Source organism: Vicia villosa, unplaced genomic scaffold (genome assembly GCF_029867415.1).
Source record: "Vicia villosa cultivar HV-30 ecotype Madison, WI unplaced genomic scaffold, Vvil1.0 ctg.000011F_1_1, whole genome shotgun sequence".
In the NCBI taxonomy this organism is placed as follows: Eukaryota; Viridiplantae; Streptophyta; class Magnoliopsida; order Fabales; family Fabaceae; genus Vicia; species Vicia villosa.
Window position 1 is genome coordinate 39830 of NW_026704941.1, and position 22734 is coordinate 62563.

The 22734-nt window shown below is 35.8% G+C and overlaps 1 protein-coding gene and 1 pseudogene across 1 annotated transcript; both read left to right on the forward strand.

Annotated features, from left to right (window-relative positions):
- Nucleotides 1–460: 460 nt before the first annotated feature.
- LOC131621732 (mediator of RNA polymerase II transcription subunit 8-like) lies at nt 461–5353 on the forward strand (annotated as a pseudogene).
- Nucleotides 5354–10572: 5219 nt separating this feature from the next.
- Nucleotides 10573–16704, forward strand: LOC131621779 (WRKY transcription factor 71-like). Its single transcript, XM_058892823.1, has 3 exons — nt 10573–10781; nt 11089–11481; nt 16650–16704. Exons 1-3 carry the CDS (start codon nt 10645–10647, stop codon nt 16702–16704), a joined length of 585 nt encoding a protein of 194 aa, XP_058748806.1. The 5' UTR covers nt 10573–10644.
- The last annotated feature ends 6030 nt before the right edge of the window (nt 16705–22734 follow it).

Consider the following 22734-nt stretch of genomic DNA (forward strand, 5'->3'; position numbering starts at 1 on the left):
GTATAACAGCCTCTAACCAATAAACACTATTACTCATACATATATAGGCTTAATATCCAACTGTCCTCCATCATATTCAGTTTGATATCATAGAACCCTCTTTAAAAATCCACAATGCATTCAAAACACTTTCTGTTTCATAAGAATGATCTATGAATTGAAAAAGTGGAAACTACTATTAGTTCTGCCTTTCTCCATATTTGGTTAAGTAGTTGTTGGACACTTTAAAAAAAATGACAAAGATAACTTTATTGTAAGATAATATAACACTATAGTCTATAGATAACTTAGTTGCTAGATTTATCTGTGCGTTTGCTTTTGTTTTCGCTTGATTTGGGAGTTGTAGTGCTTTAACTTTCAGTCTGTCTTCAGGTTCATCAGACTTTTTGTTTCTTTTATTCACTTCAATTGATTTGAAAATTGTTTTTCTGATTCTTTTAAATGAGTAGTCAATTGATTGATGTTCATAAAATAGGAGAAGAATGGAGGGTGAGTTGGTGCAGCAGCCGCAGCAGCAGCAGGAGAGACTGAATCAGGCAGTGCAGCAGCAGCTAAACCTAGAACAAGTAAAGACGCGTGCTATCAGCCTGTTTAAAGCCATATCGAGGATTTTGGAAGACTTCGATGCCTATGGTCGTACCAACACCACTCCCAAATGGCAAGATATTCTTGGTCAATATTCTATGGTCAACCTCGAGCTCTTCAACATTGTTGATGATATCAAGAAGGTCTCCAAGGCATTCATAGTCTATCCCAAGAATGTCAATGCCGATAATGCTACAAGTATGAATACATATCTATATAATTCTAGTATCTCATGTGTATCGTATGCTTTCATTCATGCACATTTCAAATCACCATTACCGTGTTTTCTCAGTACTCCCTGTTATGCTTTCCACAAAACTACTCCCTGAAATGGAGACGGAGGACACCTCCAAGAGAGATCAGTTGCTTCAGGGGATGCAGAACCTCCCAATTGCCACTCAAATTGACAAGTTGAAGGTCATTCCCACTTTCCATTTCACACTTACCTTCCCTCTTCCTTCTTCCTTCTTCATTTTTTATTTCCTTTTGCAGGCTAGAATTGATATGATTGCCGCAGCCTGTGAAGGTGCTGAAAAGGTATTGGCAGACACTCGTAAAGCTTACTGCTTTGGAACTCGTCAAGGCCCTTCCATTGCCCCCACTCTCGACAAGGGCCAGGCTGCCAAAATTCAAGAACAGGAAAATCTACTTCGAGCCGCCGTCAACGTTGGTGAAGGTAATCATTTTACCTGCTGCCTTTTATTATATTAAATATATTACATATATTTCACAACCATTGATCACCCTGATTCGATACACATAGAGATCTGAAACTGCTTTCATATGGATAATTATGCTTTTGTAAACTTGTACACAGTTCACATTAAAACTTAGTAAAATTCTTAAGCACTTCTTGAATACAACAAGGTGCTATTGGTTGGCTTGCTTTAAAGAACGCTTTTGTATACTGAACTCAATAAACTTTCATGTCAATCACTCTCCAACTGTGTTCTTTATAACGATCATTTGGATATAATGGAATTTCATGCAGGATTACGGCTACCTGTAGACCAGAGGCATATAACTTCTTCGCTTCCGATGCATTTGGCCGATGCATTCACTGTCAACGAGACTGCACAACCTTTTCCTGATGGTTCTAGCAATAGTAAATCACTCTTAACTCCTCATCTCTAGAATATTGTGGGTTTTATATTTTTGATGCCAAGTGGCACTCATGTATGTTACTTTCAGATGTATATATGAAGAATACCCCATTGTCATCAAATAATATGGGAGGCCAGAATACGATGTTACAGGTGAGGTCATTCACATTTCCATGAAAATTTTATAAATGTGTATTGACTATCTTCACTCTAGTTTTTTAATACTGTATATGAACTGTGATTACTTGTGATCTTGGATTTTCTTCCTTCAACATTATTTGCATATCTAGTTTTGTGTTTGAAATATTCCTGTGCCACACTCTCATATTTTACTTTTATATTTGAGAACCCAACTAATCCTTATTAGGTTGAACTTGAAGGACATTAAAATTTGTTAAATTGCACAGCTCCTTTAAGCCATGCTGCACCATTAATTCTTCATCGTTGAAGTATTCTATAGTTTCAGAGTATCTTTATTCCAATGAAAATGTACTCTTTGTATTGGAGAGGGGAGTACATAAATACACTCCACAAATTAAGTAGTTTAAGGAATTAAAATAAAACACAGTATACATAAAATCAAATAGTATCGTGAATAATAATGGCTTACTATTTCAACACTCATCTAGCCTTATTTGTCTTTGCCTATTTGATATTTATCTCACGCACTTTTCTCACTGATGAACTTTTAAACCTATGAAATGAGTACTAGTTACTTCATTTGGTGGTTTGAAATTATGAAAAATATTTATTCTTCTACTTCTAACCTTTTTAATCTTCTCTCATTATTGCGCAAATGTAGGCAACAGGATCACAACTTTTGGGAAGATCAGCTGCATCTCCTTCTGCTGCAACAAGTGCCACTTCATTTGACAATACAACAGCTTCACCAATTCCATATGCCAATTCACCGAGGTCTTCTACAAATATGATGAATACACCATCTCCTCAGCAGCAAACCTCACAAATGCAGCAACAACAGCCAACAGCACAGCAACAGCAACAGCAACGGCAGAAACTGATGCAGCAGTTACCTCAACAGCAGCAACAGCAACTTCTTGCTCAGCAGCAGCAACAGTTCAGGCAATCTGCAATGCAAGGAATGGGGCAGGTAACATTTTCAAGATTAGTGTTCTGCATTGAGCGAATACAACCTTGAAATGACCTAAAGAACTATGGTTGAAAAGGCATTCAAATTGATAAATTATGCATGTCAGTAATTTTTCAATCATATGGTGGCAAAAGCATAGACAATAGACATCATTAATTATGTTTTTTTCCATCTAGTAAAAATGTTTTTATTCAAAAGCTTAACCAAAATAGCTATTTCATTTTTAACATCAAAATTATTTTTGAAAATAAGCTTAGACACTAACATAACTAAAACATAAAAAATGGTTTGTTAAGAGTTTTAAACAAACAGGCCCAAAGTATATTGTTAAATATATGTTTTCTAACTTATTCAAATCTAATAATCATTCTGTGGACAAGCGACGCTCTTTGGAGCATGTATCTGCGCTGGTTTTTAATATTAACTTGTACTCTAGTCAAACATAAAAGTTACTTTTGAAAGCCTGACTGGCCGGTTGGACTCGATTAATCAGGACTTAGTGTTTCACTAAATTAAACTTTCTTTCTAATAGTTTCCTCTTATTATTTCTAAACTATGGTGTCTCTTGATGCACTTAGACATGTTCGTGTTGTTACAGTAAATTATGAGTGTGATCAAAGGAAAAAAAAGTAATAACTTGAGGATATACTGTTGGGAAGTTTAACCACCATAAATACATGTATAGACATATTAGCAGTGAACTAGAAACTCTTTCTTTCTTGGCAGTAACAAGCTTTTCTTTCCTTCACAGATGCAAGGGCAACATCAGATGCAATTTTCTCCACAACTTGGGCATCAGCAATTTCAAAGTAGGCAGCAGCTTTCGTCGGCGCATATGCAGCATAGCCTTGGTCAAAACCAACTCAATCAAGGAAATTAGATGACTCGTTTAAGCCAGTTTTCCGGTCATGCTAACAATGCATTATTCAGTGCTGCTCAAACAACACCAAATACCCAGATGGTATGATTGGCATGTCATATATAATTTAAATCCAATAAGTAAACAACAGCAAAAAATCTCACCTAGCAGAGTTGCCTTTATTCTAGCAATAACATTCACTAGTACCTAATTTTTTCCACTTTGTATCTGTGTTGGTTAATATTTGTGTTTCTTGCTAATCCTCTTTTCGGACAGGGGAAATTTGTATTATATCTATGTATCAGTCCCGTGTGGGGCGTGTAATTACAGACTAGATATGGCTTTTCAAAAGCTTCTAGTCTCTAAGGCATAATCAAGCATTTTCGTTATTTTATTACAAGTTTAGGGGTTGTGTTAAAAGGATGGAAAACAGCTAATCATATTGGCTCCCCGTTACAAAATTTTACAGGGAGCAAGTTCTTTTTTATATTGCTGAAGCATTCCACAGGAAAATGGCTTTAATATCTCTTCTTGGGTGAGGAAATTGGGCCATGATGAAGCTGTTCTTGTTGAAAATGGAATTTTACATTTAACTTAACTGATGCATAATTTGTGGCTGACCAGACAAAATCATATAGTATCTATCTAGTAGCCATACTGTTAGTGCTTGCTCGATGGAAAATATTTATTTATTTAAATAAATATAAATTCAGCTCTCTGAAACCATTTTGCAGTACTCATGAGATCAAATATCATTGTGTGTTTTTGGATTTGATTTATGCATTTTGGGATGTTAATTTTTTGCCTTTCTGTACTCTTCACCCTGTTTGAAAATATTACTTTTTAAATATTTTTGATGATGTGCTGTTCTCGTGTTTCTGTGCTGCACAATCTGTTAATTTGCTTACCTTCAACAATTACTTCTATGATAATTTTTGCTTCATAATCTCAGATTCCCAACATTTCAGCCGGTATATCTTCACAGTCTCATCTGCCACGGATGCAGGTTTGTCTTTCATGTTCTCTGCCACTTCAAGCATCATTTTGTTTTTCATGAATAGTCGTGTTGGTTTACTTATTGAAACTTGTTCTGCATTTTTCATTTTCTCAGTACGGATTATCCGGAAACAATCCTCAGCGAAGTCATCCTTCCCAAATGTTGAGTGATCAAAGTATTTACTTCATTCCTGAATGTTATTTATTATATGTTTTACTCGTCTTATTGCTGAAATCATCACTTGGAATTTTTATTGTAGTGTTCAACATGGGAAGTGGCAACCAGGGCGGTATGATGTCCTTACAACAGCAGCAGCAGCAACAACAACACAATTCACAAGGTTCATTTGGTGGCATGGCATCAAATGCTCAGAATCTACAATCTGGTATGATGACACTTCAGAACGCACAACAGAATCATCCCAATTTCTCTCAACAGAGACAACAAAATCAACAGTGATAGAACTGGGCATGGTTGGATTCGGTATAGGATAAATTATCAAACCATGTTGCTCTAAAAACATGATTCACAAAAACAGAAGCAAAGTGTTTTGTTGTTGTCTTTGTTCTCTTGGATTGCCAAACTGTTACGATTTTTGTAAAATAGAACTCAACTAGAAAAATATAGGATTCTTTTTGGGATTCTGAAAAGGATAGACGAGATAAGATTTATGCAGATTAGAGTTTCATCTGTTTTTATTTATTGTTTTTAATATCTTTTTAATTATTTTATAAGTACTTAATCTGATTTTAATTTGAGCCTAAGTACTGAAATCTAAAGGAAAAAAAACAGCATCTCTATTTACTACCTCAGAAATCCAACTTCACAAAAATAAGTACTTTATAAATTATATCATAGTATTCACCTAATGAATGAATAAGAGAGAAATATAGTGATAATAAATATAGAAAATATCTCAATCCACCCCATATCTCAACAGTGAAAATATCCTAAATTTATTTTGAATAATATTTAATTGAATTATTATTAAATTAATATATTATTGTTTTATTTGAGTTAATTAAATACTTTTAAAATTAACTGGTTTTTTAAATTTTTAATTTTTAAATTAGTGTATTATTTAAAATAAATAAATATTTACTTGTGTGTTATTTAAAATAAATAAATAAATTAAATTTTATTTTAAATTATTAAGTTAAGTATTCATCATTAGAAATATTAATAATAATTTATCTAGTTGTAAAATAATTACCATTATTTAAATTTAAGGGACTTGGGTTCGAGATCATAGTTATAAATTTTGTATTGATATATTATTGTAAATCATGAAAGTTATATGTAATTAATGTATTTTTGTATATTTTTTATTTTAAATTTAAAATTATTTAATATTATTATAAATTATGAGAATTATTTATTACCAATGTACATTGATTGACATAGTGGTAAAGGTATCTGACTTAAAACTACATTCTTGAAATCTAGATTGTCTAAAGTTAAAAATTAAAATTAAAATATGAAAAATAAAAATATAATCAAATGTGGCATTCCGAATTTTATAAAGATTTTAATTGAATCTTTTTTTTGTCGAGAATTAATTTGAGTTATGTAATTTTATGAAGGTTTAAAATATGCTTTCACTATTGAATTTAAAATATAAAAAAATCAAAATTATTTAAATTAAAAATAAAATAATTAATTTCATTTTAAAATAAGATAATTAATTTCGTGAATCAAATAAAATTAGTTACCTATATATTAAAAATTTATCTATTCTTGAATAAATGGCTGTTTTTATTGATGGGTGACACAACATTTATGGTCATTTAACTAGGTGAGTAATAGTAAGAAGATATTTTAGTTAACTCAATGAGAAGTTAGATACTTGTCGTAACCAAAAATGAGAGAAGTTAGATCCTTCCAGCTGAATACTAATAAATTGCCCACCCAACATTTAACTCTCTAGGTCCAGTAAAAATAAGCATTTAAATCTAGGAACGAATTTATTATTATTACTCCACCCATCGCACATGGAACATAAAGAAGAGTTAAAACGAAACAGTAATTCCATAGAGTTTGAGAAAACCATTGCCAATATCTTAATTAAGAAAAGTTTTTCTTAGGAGTGTAAAAACTCTCAAAAAATACCAGTTTTTTTGGTAAGAAAGATTTTTTAAAAAGGGTATAAAAATTAAAGGAGACAGAAGTATACTAAGAAAAAACAAGTTAGAGGGGATTTTTTAATTGAATGTCTCCAATCACAAAATTTACAAGAAAATTTGAGAATTTCTTCACCCACCTCCTAACCTTCTTGTCCACCCCTGGTGAATTTACAACATTACCCCTTGTTTCGGAAGTTCATTTTCGAAACGGTATTTTTTTTTGAAAAAAATGTGTTTTCGGAAATGAACTTCCAAAAACGTGTTTTTTTTAATATAAAATATTGATTTCGGAGATGCATCTCCGAAATAAAGTTACATTTTCAGAAAATGTGGTGTTTCGGAAGTTCATCTCCGAACTCACCCCCCATGATGGAATTCGGAAATGAACCTCCGAATTTATGTCTGGACAGAAGAAAAATGAAAAACAACAACGATTCGCTTTCGGGTGAAGATTACAACGATAATATTACTGAAAATTAAAGTTACATATTGTTGAACACAGGTAGGTGGGGATGAGTCAACATTTTGATAACGTCGTCCGCCAAATTATGCAGAAACAGACTTAAATTTTACATTTTGTTGATTGCTTAGTGGGGGAGTTCAGTGAAGCAACTATCACATGATGAGTGCTGCAATTTTTGGACATCTATCTCAAAACTTTTGAACCCAATAGAGGATAAAAAACTCGCTGACAGTTTGAAGAAACTACCTACGACATCAGGAAATAATGATATACTTCTGGCCGATAAGGAAGATGCTTTTATTCCAGATAACCTTCATATGAAGAAGCTTTTTGAGAGTGAGAAAGTTTTTGTATGGTATCCTAAGCATAACATGACACCATTGTTCAAGAGTAAACTATCTGATATTTACAGAAAAGTTGGTGCTAGAAATATCTCTGAGTCACTATCCAAAGAAGAATCATCTGTTGTGAATGATGATGTTGAACTCGAGCATGTTGATCCAAATAATATTCTCAACTTAAGGGGGTTGGTTAAGCTTATTCTTGGTTTTCTTGCATGTTGTAGCCTGAAAATGGAACAAAGTAAGAGACATGAAGCTGTTCAAAGTCTTGTCAACTTGAGTTTCCGCGAGACAAAGGAGCCAATCAATGTAAGCTATAGTTTATCATTATCATCAGGGGACGTCATTACAAAAAAATCAAACAAAGGGGTGCGCTGGGAAAGTCAAAATTCTATGTTTATAATCCAGAAGATGGATAGTGTTCGCGGTGATGAAATGAAACATGCTTCAAATTTCTCTGAAGCAATATCTATGATTGGTGGTAATAGCACCTTTCATGCTAACCTTCACAATTTTTTATGGTAAATAATAGTGATTTTTGCAGTTTAGGTGTATGGAAAGAGGATAACAAGACTTTGTTTGTCATTCACCAACGTGCTAATGCCAAACATGACGAAGAATAAGAAGAAGACCAAAACAGTGAAGAAGAAGCAAATGTGGCACAAGAAAGCTCTAGTTCTAACTCTAAACTATTGATGTTGATGTTGACAACAATTAAAGATGGAGGGGATTCGATGGCTTAGTACCTTGACACAAGGTGCTCAAATCATATGAGAAGAAACAAGAAACTATGTACTGAATTTGATCATATAAAAAAAACCAAGATGAAGCTGGTTAACAACAACTTAACGGAAGCAGAAGGCATGAAGAATGTACTGTGGATTTGCAAGATGGAAAGAAGGCATTGATAAGGAAGGAGTTTTGCATTCACAAGAAGGCATTGATAAAAAAGGTGTTATGTATTCGCAAGAAGGCAACAAATCTCCACAATTGCATTATGGTTTTGGATATGATCAAGTTAGTAAAAAGTATAAGGTGTTATTAGTTGTGGACAAATCCCCACAATTGCATTATGTATTCGCAATTCACCCCCCATGAGGTGTTTTCGAAAGTTCATCTCTGAAGACACCCCCCATGAGGTGTTTTCGGAGATGCACTTCCGAATTATGGAAATTTTTTATAAAAAAAAAAACGCTTCGGAAGTTCATTTCCGAAGCAGAGGTATTTTGGGATTTTCGCTGGGGGTGACCCCCATAGGGAGGTGGCTAAAGAAATTTTCAAAAATTTCTTTGGCCACCTCCCAATTTTCTAGCCCACCTCTGGTAAAAAACCCAAACTACCCCTGACTTCGGAAATGCATCTCCGAAATGCAAGAAAAAGGTGTTTTCGGAGATGCATCTCCAAAAGCGCTTTTTTTTTTTGAAAAAATTGTCTTGTTTCGGAAGTTCATTTCCGAAAACAGCATTTCGAAAATGAACTTCCGAAATAATGCGCGTTTTGCAGATTAAGCAAAACAGCCTCCCTCCCCCAAATCATTTACCCTAATCTTCTTCCAAACTCAAACTCTCTGCAAAAATTCTGCAAAAGCAAGTGTGAAGTATTAGAGGTTGCCAAATTCTTCTTCCAAACTCAACCAAACTCATCATCAAACACTAATTGGTAAGTTTATCATTGTTTTTTTAAGTTTTATATCCATTTGAATAAACTCTATTAGGGTGTTTAGAAACTGAAAAAATCACATTAAGATAGGTTAGTACTGATATTAGGATGTTTAGTAGGCATAAAAATAGTTTTGGTTTAGGTTTTTGGGGTCTGCCATTGGAGGTTGCAGAGAAGTTCTGCGTAGGGGTGTTTCGGAAGTTCATTTCCGAAAACACCTCCATCCCAGTTTTCGGAAATGAACTTCCGAACTATATCAGAAGTGCATTTTCTTTTTTTTCATTTGTCTCGCATATTAATCGATTTTGATTGTTTACAGGAACATGTCAGGCAACCAACCAGCACGCATCAGACAAGGTAGGGAGACCCAGACTGTGTCGGCTAGACGCGAGCGGGCGGCGGCGCAGCTGGCGTCGACCCAGGGACGGGGGCAGGGTCGGGGACGCCGTGTGCGAGTTCCCGTGGATGTGGGAGAGGGTACATCTGCTTCAGGATCTAGGAGTCGGCTGGCTCGGGCATCTTCTTCCTGCCAGTGAGAGGAGGAGGAGGAGGAGGTGGCGATAGTGCCTTACCCCGAGCCGGAGGGGGTACCGGATGTTGACCCTCCAGCCGGGGAGGATGATGAGCAGGAGGACGGCTATCCGGGAGGGCCCTTTGACACTTCCGTGCTGATTAACTACCACGATCACGTCGCTCGGCGTATTTGGGAGGGAGAGGTATTTTTTATAATTTAACCGTTTAATTGTCACCATTTTTTATAATTTAACCGTTTATTTGTCGCTTATTTAATATAGGGTTAAATATGTTTTTGGTCCCTATAAATAAGTCAAAATCCAGTTTTAGTCCCTATAAAATTTTCATTCAAAGAATGGTCCTCTTAAATTTTTCCGTCTCCATTTTTAGTCCTTGCCGTCTATTTGCTCTAACGGAAGCAGACGTGGCACGCCACGTGTTACGCCACATCACTAAAAGTCAACATTGTAAAAAAAAATGTTAGATTGTGGGGGTTTTAAACCTCCCTAAATTTGATTTTTTTTTGAAAATTGTTACATTCCAACTTTTTCTTACCTACAAATATCAGTATTAATTAAAGTCTTGATTCATATATTCCCCTTCTTCTTCACACTACAATAAAATAATAGATTAACTACCAAATTTAACTACAAATTATTTTTATAGTTGATTTTAAGTTAAAAAACGTCTATTTAACTCTAATTATTTTTAAATTTGAAATAAAATAGATTATTATTGTATATTGTTTTGGTATTGATAAACATTTAAAATGGGTATGTTTTTGTTTTTCATCCTCTCCTTAACATTAAACCCTTGAATTTAGTTTCCGGTGCAACAACCATTACTAATTATATCTGTGTTTTTTTGGAATAATTTACAGGAACAACAAGATGGATAAGAAAGGAGAGAAGAAACAGAAGGAACCAAGGTTTGCTTTCATGACAAAGAGTGAAGTTGATCAACTAGAAGATGGATATAGATGGAGAAAATATGGACAAAATGCTGTTGAGAATAGTCCATACCCTAGGTAAACTATAAGCATAAACCTTTTTTTTTTCTTTAATTTTCTTCTTTCTTTGCATTCAATGGAAGAAGATAGATCCAAAGATTCCAAATCCAAACACTATTAACAAAGTCAATCAATAGTTTCACATAAAACTAAATCAACATTCACCTATATACTATAGTCCTATAGATCTGCTTGATGTAGATGTTACTACTACTATAGATCACATGAAAACAATGGATGTATATTTATATAATCTTTAGCATTAATTAATGATGAATATTTTGATTACTATGATTAAGAATCAAAAAATGGAAAAAAATTTCAGGAGCTATTATAGGTGTACAACACAGAAGTGTACAGTGAAAAAACGCGTAGAAAGATCATACGAAGACCCAACAACTGTGATAACAACATATGAAGGTCAGCATAATCATCATGTCCCCACTTCTCTACGAGGCAATGCGGCTGCAATGTTCACACCTTCTTTGCTATCTGCACCTACCCCTTTTTCATATGGATCAAACTTCCCTCAAGATTTTCTTCTCCATATGCACCACCATCATAACAACAACACCTTCAATCTCAGTTCTCAACCAAGTAGTGCTAATTCTGCTTCTGTTGCTGGTTCTATTTACTCTCACAACAACAATGTTAGCAACTCTCTTCTTCATCAGTATCAACAACAGCTTGTTCTTGATCAATATGGATTGCTTTGTTGGTGCACAATGAATAAAGATGGTGACAAAGAGAATAATAGAATAACGGCGCAAAAGAGATGAGAGAATAAATGTTGTATTCTATTTTGCGTTGTTAAATGATAGCTACTACAAGGCTATTTATAAGAAAAGAAAAATCTTGCCACATAAGCCCTAAAACAGTAAACTTAGTGAACAAGTCTAAAGTACAAACAGTACAGTACTACAAAATACTAAAGTACCCTTACTACTAAACAGCTAAGCTAATGGGACCCAGACAGCATCTTCTGGTCAATACTATCTTTTGAGTAACCATCAGAAGATCAGCCCACATCACAACTTTTGATGCTCATCTTCTGAATATTGAATTACTCTTCAATACCATCCCTTAATTCATATTCTTCAATCAAAGCTGACAACGCCAATTCCATCCCTCAAGAGCAGAAATTGATCCGTCTTGATCGCCTTCGTCAGAACATCTGCCAACTGCTTCTGGGTACTGCAGTGCACAACTTCTAATGTTCCATTCTGGACTTGGCTTCTCAAGAAATGATACTTAGTCTCAATATGCTTGCTTCTTCCGTGTAACACCGGATTCTTGGCAAGATTGATTGTAGACTTGTTATCAATCATCAGCTTCAGAGGCTTCTTCACCCTAATCTTCAGGTCTTCTAATAGATTCAGAAGCCACACAGCTTGACATGCAGCTACAGCACCTGCGATGTACTCAGCTTCACAGGTTGATAAAGCAACAACAGGTTGCTTCTTGGAACTCCAAGAGATAGGGCCTCCCAGAAACATGAACAAATATCCAGAAGTACTTCTTCTATCAACTCTGTCTCCACACCAATCAGAATCAGAATAACTCAATAATTCTGATTCTTCCTTTCTCCCAGAAGGAAACAATATGCCAAACTTCAGAGTTCCTTTGACATATCTCAAGACTCTGACAGCAGCTTGGTAATGGGACCACTTAGGTTTACTCATGAACCTACTAACCAATCCAACTGCATAGCATATATCAGGCCTGGTATTACACAAATACCTTAAAGAACCAACCAGCTGTTTGAATACCGTAGCATCAACATCTTCACCTTCAGAATCCGAGTCCAACTTCTGATTCACTTCTGACGGTGTAACAGCTGCTTTGCAATTCTCCAACTTGAATTTCTTCAGAAGTTCTAACTCATACTTCAACTGATGCAGAATGATACCATCTTCTGAGTACAGAATCTCCATCCCTAGAAAATATGACATTTTCCCAAGGTCTGTAATCTCAAACTCATTCATCAGCACCTTCTTGAACTTCATCAGATCTTCTGGACAACTCCCCGTAAGCAATATGTCATCAACATAAAGACACAACAGAATCATATTGCTTCCAGAATGTTGCACATAAACTCCATATTCCATCTCACACTTCTGAAACCCTTGCTTCTTAAAAAATGAATCAATCTTTAAATTCCAAGCTCTGGGCGCTTGCTTCAATCCATACAGAGCTTTGTGTAATTTGTACACCATCCCTTCCTTATTCTTTTTCACAAAGCCGGGGGGTTGTGACACGTATACTTCCTCTTGTAATGGACCGTTCAGAAATGCAGACTTTACATCCAGATGCATCAAGGACCATCCTCTGTTCGCAGCTAACGCAATCACCAGCCTGATTGTTTCATGTCTAGCTACAGGAGCAAACACCTCAAAGTAATCTAGTCCAGGTTTCTGAAGAAAACCTCTAGCCACTAGCCTTGCTTTGTGTTTGCCAACTGATCCATCTGGCTTCAGCTTTACTTTAAAAACCCATCTGACGTTGATGGCTTTCTTCTTCTTTGGAAGTTCTGCCAGCTTCCAAGTCTTGTTTCTTTCTATAGCCTCAAGTTCTTCTTTCATGGCATTCATCCAGACCTTCTTCTTGAGCGCTTCTTCTATACTCACTGGTTCAGAATCTACTAACATGGCGCACTGAATGACCTCTCCTTCTGAGTCAACTTCTGTGTCTTGCAACATGTCAAAATATGCAAACCTTCTTGGTATAGTTCTGACTCTTTGTGGTCGCTGAGCTACTTCAGAGTCAGCTACTCCTGAGTCACTACCTCCATGATCATCTCCAGAAGCTTGTTCTCCAGACCCTATGTCTTCAGAGTTTTCCCTTCCAGAATCATGACTAGCACCAGAATCTGGATCATCATCAGAATCTGGATCAGAATCAGATTCTCCTTCTGACTCATCTTCAGAAGATGCTTCATCTTCTGACTCGTCTTCAGAAGATTCATCTTCTGACTCTAACTTTTCTTCAAAAGTTATCTCTACATCAGAAGTTGGTTGAGACTTTCTCCAATCCCAAACTTCTGATTCCTTCACAATGACGTCTCTACTGACTTCAACTTTGTTAGTCTCTGGACAATAGAGCTTGTATGCACCTGTACTGTGGTAACCCACCAATAACATCACTTTGCTTCTATCATCCAGCTTCTTCCTTCTAGCTTCTGGAACGTGTTTGTAGCACACAGAACCAAAAACCTTCAGATGACTAACACTCTGCTTCTCCTTAGTCCACTTCTCTAAAGGAACAATTTCCTTCAGCCTCTTCGTTGGACACCTGTTGAGCACATATGCTGCAGTAGCAACAGCTTCTCCCCATAGATTATGAGGAAGCTTCTTCTCTTTAAGCATACTTCTCGTCATATCAAGCAAAGTACGATTTCTACGTTCAGCAAGACCATTATGTTGAGGAGTATAAGGAGCAGTAACTTCATGCTCAATTCCATTATCATCACAGAACTTCTGGAATTCTGTAGAGTTATACTCGCCTCCACCATCCGTTCTGAGAATCTTTATCTTCTGACCACTCTGCTTCTCAACCTTCACCTTGAACTTCTGGAATTCTGTAAACACCTCATTCTTAAACTTAATGAGAGTTACCCACGTCATTCTTGTGAACTCATCCACAAAAGACACAAAATACCTATTTCCTCCAAGTGAAGGTTCTGGAAATGGTCCACACACATCAGAGTGCACTACTCCCAGAGCATGCTTTGCTCTTGGAGCAACTTCTGATACAAATGGCAATCTGGGTTGTTTGCCTTTCATGCATACCTCACATGACTTCTCAGGCTTTACAATCTTAGGAATGCCACGTACGAGCTTCTTAGAACTTAGATGCCCCAAACTTCTATAGTTCAAGTGCCCCAACCTCTTGTGCCACAGCTTACTATCACCTTCTGAGCCTTCAGCACTCAGACAATCTGTTTCAGCTGTTTCAACATTCACCTTGAATGTTCTGTTGATTCCCTGTTCAGATTGCATAATCAACTTCTGATTGGAATCATACAACTTCAAGAGGTTGTTCTTCATAACAACTGAGAAACCTTTCTCAATGAGCTGACCCACACTCATCAAATTGCTTCTGATTCCAGGAACATACCAAACGTCTTTGATCAGAACAGTCTTTCCATTCTTCACTTTGACTTTGACATTTCCCATACCTTCTGCATATAGGTACTTATCATCAGCACATCTGATCTTTGTCCTCCTTTCAGAGTCAAAGTCTATCAGCCATTGTTTGTTTCAGTCAAGTGATTTGAACACCCAGTGTCCATATACCACCATTCTGACGAACATCTTTTGTCCGACTCTGAAGCCATCAATAGCACAGGTTCATCATCTGATCCACCTCTGGCTATATTTGCTTCTTCTGATCTCCTTCCTTTGTTTGCCAAACAGTCTCTAGCAAAATGGCCAAACTGTTTGCAACAGTAACATTGAACTTTCTTCTTATCCTTTCCCTTCTGATATCTTTTCTCATCAGAAGTTGAGGCTTCCTTCTGGAATCTATCACCACGTCTATGCTTCTGGTCCTTCTTGACAAAAGAAGCCTTCAGAGCTTGCTCAACTTCTCTCTCAGAAGTTCTCTCAGTCAGACGCAACTCTTGTGCTTCTAAACTGCTTTGCAACTCTTCTATTCTCATGGTTTCCAAATCTTTAGAATGTTCAATGGATACAACAATATAATCAAATTGAGGAGTAAGTGACCTCAATATCTTCTCTATGATTACTTGTTCAGAAAGAGTTTCTCCACAAGCCTTCATCTCATTAGTGATAACAATCACTCTAGAGATATACTCAGAGACTTTCTCATTGTTCTTCATGTTAAGATTCTCATATTGCTTTCTCAGGGATTGAAGCTTCACCTTCTTCACTGATACGTCACCACCGTAACACCTGACCAGTATATCCCACGCCTCCTTTGACGTCATAGAATCAGCAATCTTCTCAAACACATTCACATCCACACACTGATGGATGAAGAACAACGCCTTTTGATCTCTCTTCTTCGTCTCTCTCTGTGCTTCTCTTTGTTCTTCCGTTGCATCCGCTGCAACCGGAATATATCCTCCAGTGACAAGATCTAGAACATCTTGAGCACCAAATAATACACGCATTTGAATCATCCATCTATTCCAGTTTTTACCATCAAGAACTGGAAGTTTGGTATTCAAGTTGCTTCCACTCATCTTTAAACTTGTGCAGACAAAATAGATTTCACTCACACTCACACAGTGTTTCCCAACCCACAAACAACTAAGAAAAATGTGATTCAACACAACTTTGTTTCCCAGAAACAAAATCAATCACACAGTCACACAAACTCACGTTCACTCGTGTTTCCCTGTGTTTGGAACCGGAGCTCTAGATACCAATTGTTGGTGCACAATGAATAAAGATGGTGACAAAGAGAATAATAGAATAACGGCGCAAAAGAGATGAGAGAATAAATGTTGTATTCTATTTTGCGTTGTTAAATGATAGCTACTACAAGGCTATTTATAAGAAAAGAAAAATCTTGCCACATAAGCCCTAAAACAGTAAACTTAGTGAACAAGTCTAAAGTACAAACAGTACAGTACTACAAAATACTAAAGTACCCTTACTACTAAACAGCTAAGCTAATGGGACCCAGACAGCATCTTCTGGTCAATACTATCTTTTGAGTAACCATCAGAAGATCAGCCCACATCACAACTTTTGATGCTCATCTTCTGAATATTGAATTACTCTTCAATATGCTTCAAGATATTGTCCCTTCCATGTTCCTCAATACATCCAACCATAACTGATCCATATGTACTCTTTCTCTCTCTATCTCTCTCTTTATCTCTATCTTATAACTTATGATCTTTTTTTGTAAATATAGTTTAGAGTGCAATAGATACTTTAACCCAACACAAATAGTGCAAACAATTTCATAATATAAATAGTTCTTTAGGAGAAATACTTGATACGAACCTAAATCCTTATTTTTAGGCACAACCAATAAAAAGTGAGAAAATTGACATTTGTTAAAAATTTAATTTTGTTTTTAATTGCTATCATGGGGGGTGGTTGGTTTAATGGAGGAGAGAGACAATTTTATTTTATTTTTTTAATTAATAAAAAAACATGATTGGCTGTGTGTAAATCCATGTGTTATGGTTGTGTCCACCTAAGAATTTCTCGTTCTTTAGACCCTTATTATTTCTACAAATTTTATATTTTCATCTCACTCTTACTCTTACTGATTTTTTACAAAACTATATTGAACAATGTAAAACCATTTTAGCAATCATATTTTACAAAATAAATTTTTGTTATTTGAAATTATGTTTGTCGTCTTATTATTTATTAAACAGTAAGATTTTTTTGTGGTGTAGGAATTTTAGATGTAATCGTTTATAATAGAAATATTGAAGTTTTACTTTGGTTTGTCCATTTTAGATGTTTATCAATACCAAAACAATATACAATAATAATCTATTTTATTTCAAATTTAAAAATAATTAGAGTTAAATAGATGTTTTTTAACTTAAAATCAACTATAAAAATAATTTGTAGTAAAATTTGGTAGTTAATCTATTATTTTATTGTAATGTGAAGAAGAAGGGGAATATATGAATCAAGACTTTAATTAATACTGATATTTGTAGGTAAGAAAAAGTTGGAATGTAACAATTTTCAAAAAAAAATCAAATTTGGGAGGTTTAAAACCCCCACAATCTAACATTTTTTTTTTACAATGTTGACTTTTAGTGACGTGGCGTAACACGTGGCGTGCCACATCTGCTTCCGTTAGAGCAAATAGACGGCAAGGACTAAAAATGGAGACGGAAAAATTTAAGAGGACCATTCTTTGAATGAAAATTTTATAGGGACTAAAACTGGATTTTGACTTATTTATAGGGACCAAAAACATATTTAACCCTTTAATATATGTTGCTTATTTGTTTTTTTTGTAACAAGAGCGAGAGCCGTTGAAAATGGTGAACCATGCCCGGAAGATTTTCAGTCTGTTTAAACCAACAGCTGAGTGGTTTAACGACCATGTGCGAGGTTCAGGGCTTAGCGGGCTCTGCATGACGGGGTACACCACCATCAGCACCGGCATGCAAGGGGCATTTGTGGAGCGCTGGCACAAGGAGACGTCCTCTTTCCACTTGCCGGTTAGGGAGATGACGATCACCTTGTGTCATACCCCAAAATTTGCCCTCCTGATTTTATTTCTACGGGTTTATGCTTTGCATATTATTTGCGTAATTGTGCAATTATTCATACATACGTTCATTTTACGCGTTTCTATTCTAGTGTATGATTTAATGGCTGTAGTTTTATTTACTAATTATCGTGGTTTATGAGTTTAATATTTAATTCAATCTTAATTTAAAATTGAATTTTAAATTAAAACTATTAAACCATTTTAATTCGTTATACTAATATTTGATGTTTGTCTGCCCTTACTAATGTGTTTAGGTACAAAAAGAAGAAGCCCAATCTTACCTCCAAGAAAGCCCATGACCCTAAGAGAAGCTTTTAAATCCATCACTTTATTTTTTATGATTTTATTTGTATTTATGTGAATTTATATTCATTTAAATATTAAATAAATCACTAAAAATATTAAATAAATGGATATACCACAAGTGGTGAATTGAATAAAAAATAATAAAAAAGAGGTCATAAAAATCTGATTTTGGGAAGAAAGAATCGTACAAGCTTGATTGAAAACCAAAAGAGAAAGATTCAATATTCTTGCTAAAATCAAATATCAAAATCTTGATTTGCAAAGATTGTATTCCATGATTCTAACCTAATTCAAAGCAATATAAAAGCACAAAGGTGATCAGACTAAAAGGATTTTTTTTGGACAAGGTTTCTGCCACAAAAAGTGAGATTAAAGTTCTTGAAAATTCAAGAAAACGTGAGAGATTGAATTCGAAGGTGGAGGCTAATTCAAGGATTTCTGGAGGTTTCAATCTCTTCCTAGGGAATCACAGAGAGGTTTTCGTTCAGTCCCAAGGCTAAAACCTCAAGAACATATCTTCCATAGCTTATGGTTTGCACATTCTTACTTAAGCTTGATTTCAATCATTCATGCATTATCTATGAATTTCCATCGCATATTTGTATTCATTACTATGTTGTGATTAATTCTGGAGATTTACGTGTATTTATATGACAATATGAATGATACACCATTGTTGATTTCAAGCTTTTTTTTCTTGAATTTTTCGGTTTCACACATGAAGGTAGATTTCGTTGAATTTGATGGCATATACGTGATTATAATCTTGTTCCCATGATTTCTGGACGATTCAATTGAATTTTTTAGCGCAGGAAGAGAACATCCCCATAGTTAGGGTTTCGACCTAACGATTTGGGGGCCATTGTTAGAAGCGATCTTAGGCCGAATTGAGGGGTCCATCGAATCTGTATGGTCATTTACAATCGATATGGGTTTTTGTTGTGCGTTTTTTGTGATTGTTTCGCAGGAATGGAAGAGGTTTGCAGAGTCGGCCATGGATATCGCGATAACGGAGAAGATGAACAGTAGTAGCGCGCAGCCTGTTCAATTTTAATTTCTTGGAATTATTTTATTTTTTTGTATATTATTTGTATCAGGTAGCTTCTTGACAGCAAACAGCACATGGCCTGATGGTAAAAGGAAGCGCGTATGGACGTCATGCAGCAGGGAGCGGGTTCGATTCTCGCCCTCCACACTATTTTGTTTCTTTGTTTCTTGGATTCCTTATAGTTGTAGATCCAGCGCATCTCAGCCTAGGCGCACTCATGATGCACCCTCAGCCTCAACCACAGGATCTTCATGAAATCAAATCCTACGCCTCTAAAGACGCAGACATACCATGGTCCTTCCCAGGCCCACCACACCAGAATATTCAGCTAAGTTTTCTAATTTTCTTTTATTTTAATTACATAATTTAGTTTTTTATTTTTGTTTTGATTATTTGTTTTAAAACCCTTTTAAACAAATTTCTTTTTTACATAAAACTTAATTTCTTTTTTCTAAAACATAATAAATAATAAAAATATATTTATTTGTTTTAATTGTATTTTAATTGTTTTTTAGTTAATTTAAATTGTTTAAATTGTGTAGTTGATTATTAATTTTATCCATTGATATAAAATACACTTTAGGATGAGATATTTAATCGAAACCTTATTCTTGTCGATTTAATTAATTAGGTTGAAAACCAATAATTAATTAAAATTGACTTTATTTATTATATTTCTTATTCGTACCCTAATTAGGGATTACTAAGATCATTCCATACACTGAGATATTTGTTTCTTTGTACCTTTTCAGGGTTATCCTTCAAGTGCCTTCCGACTACAAACCACATCAGATCAAATCAAAAGCTAAGTCCTATTTCATATTTATTTTAAAATAATCATTCTATTTTATTTTGTTTTTATCAAATTAGGGTTAAATTTGGTTGCCATTGAATTAGCCATACGCTCACTTCCTCTTATTTTTCTATTCAATTATCAGATGGTCAGAGTCAATGCTTCAATCTACCTCCAATTCTCAACCTTCATCAATCGAAGCTAAGTTTCTTTTACCTTTTTTTTCTGTATTGTTATGTTTATTTCTAGGGTTAACCCTAGTTGCCTCTGAACAAATAATACACTCACTCTCTTCTGTTTATTCTTTCCTTTTCAATTTTCAGGGTTTGTTGACCGCCAAGGCTATGAGTGTTGGTAACCCTAAACTCTAACCTTTTATTCTTCTGTTTTTAATTATTACTTATGTCAAACCCTATTAAGGGATCCGCTGGTTACAATTTCCCTCCCCCATATCTGTTTTGGTTATACTATTTAAATGCGTGGTTAGTAATCCTAGGGAGTGCAACCTTTGAATTGAACATAGAATCACTAATTTTACAAGATAATATAATTGAATATAATCACATGATTGGTGCACACACGCACGCTTTTGGGTAACCCTCTCTGTTGCTTGTTGCCTTGTTGCCTGTTGCCTTTGTGTTTTTGCAAAATAAGCCACGTCCCTCGAATACGAGGATACCTCAGCCATGTTGCCTCGATAAAAAGGTCACGACCCTAAATGATGCTGCCTTCGATACACAAATGACCTCGACCCTCGGAAGTTGCCTACGGAAAAGGCTGAGGTATCTTCTGGCTGCCTACGAAATGGCTTATTCTGATCCTTGCCTTAGACTACCTGCCCTTCTATGGCATGGGACAGTCTTATGGCAAAGGATGCTTCGATGACCCTTCAACCTCCAAACGAAAGGCTTCCTGCCCTCTTATGGCAAGGATAGACCCTTTCATTCTGAAAGGCTAAAAAGAGACCTATTATCTGAGTTTAAGGTAATTGCCCCTAATTGCCTTGCAATGCTCAAACCTTTTTATTATATTCTTTCTCATAATTTTTCAAAAGGGCAACGCTTATTCACAAGCTAAAGTCCCTATCTCTTTCATCTACATTTTCTAAACAAACGAGCAAGCAAAGCAATTAAGAGCCCATGGAAAACCATGGATGCAAAGGGTGCCTTACACCTTCCCTTTGCATAAATTACCCCCCGAACTCAGATTTCTTAAAAGGTTTTTTTTCTGTTTCTTTTTGCCTTTCTGAATTTGTTTGGATAAAATAAAAGTCGGTGGCGACTCTTGCTTACCGCGACATTCCGATTAATAAAAAGTCAGTTCACCGTATTACAGAACTGGCGACTCTGCTGGGGATTTTCCGATAAAAGAGGGGTTACCTTAAAAGTTTAGGATTCACTTAAATGTTTTCTATTGTTTGTTTTGTTTGTTTTATTTTTCAGGGGCGTTTTGGGAAAATTGAAGGACGAATCCTATTCCCGGATTCAAGAACACCTAAGTTTAGGAGTGGCATAGTCATGGCGACCTCTTTCACATATGTGGGAGATGAGTCAATATGAAGTTCACGCTTGAGTTAGGACTCCATAGCATATGCACACCTTTCTCAAATGAGGGGGGTCTATGTATGTGTCTGTGGGTGCGCCGGAGCTCAAGGACCTTTAGTTACCCTTAACCCATCCTGGCCTTTAGGAACGTAGTGGGGGGACTACCCTTGACAAATGTTAAGGACTAGTCGCTACCCGATACTACAATTCAGATAGGTTCTTTCTCAAAGTATCATTGCATGGTGCAAATGCATCATGTCCGAGGGTGCTTTAGAAGGGCTGACAATTCTGGATAACTTGTAGAACCCGTTGCTGAAATCTCCTTATCCATAGAAATACCCTTGGGAAGGACACCTGATCGGACTCCATGCAAGCCTTAAGCCAAAAATTGTGTGACTCGTGTGACTTGTTTGTGTTTACTACTAACCTTCATTTCCTCGCAGGTTTTGTTGAAAGGATTTGTTTGTCCTTACCATCTCGCACTAAGTCCAACGAACTGCATTCGCATAACATCATGACATCATGACATCATAAGCATAACATGATTTAACTAACCCTTTCAAGGATCTTAGGGATTTAGGGCGCACAACTTCAGGTGCTCTTATCAAGAACTGAATTCCTATCTAGGGGCAAAAGGATTTATTTTCCTCTAGCCACATGCCTTCCAATTCAGAGACTCAGTACCTATCAAGGGGCAAGAGGATTTATTTTCCTCTAGCCATGTATCTTCAAATTCAGAAGTATCCCGAATCAGAGGCGATGACCCACTCGATATGGTGAGCTTGATTCTCAAAGAAGGACGTCCAAAGACGAAAGCCAGAATTCTCTGGACATAGCTGTGTTTGATTCAATGTCTAAACGTTGCAAACTAAATTCCCTATAGATCCTTGAAAGCATTGCATTTGCATTCATAACATCGCATAACAGGTTTCTTACAATAGGTCTCTCATCTTTCCTCGCTGTTTATTTCAGCATCATGGATCTCGAACAATCAGTTAAGGATCTCCAAGCTCAAAACACTGAGTTCCAAGCCTTGATTCTGAATTTGTCCAAGGGGCA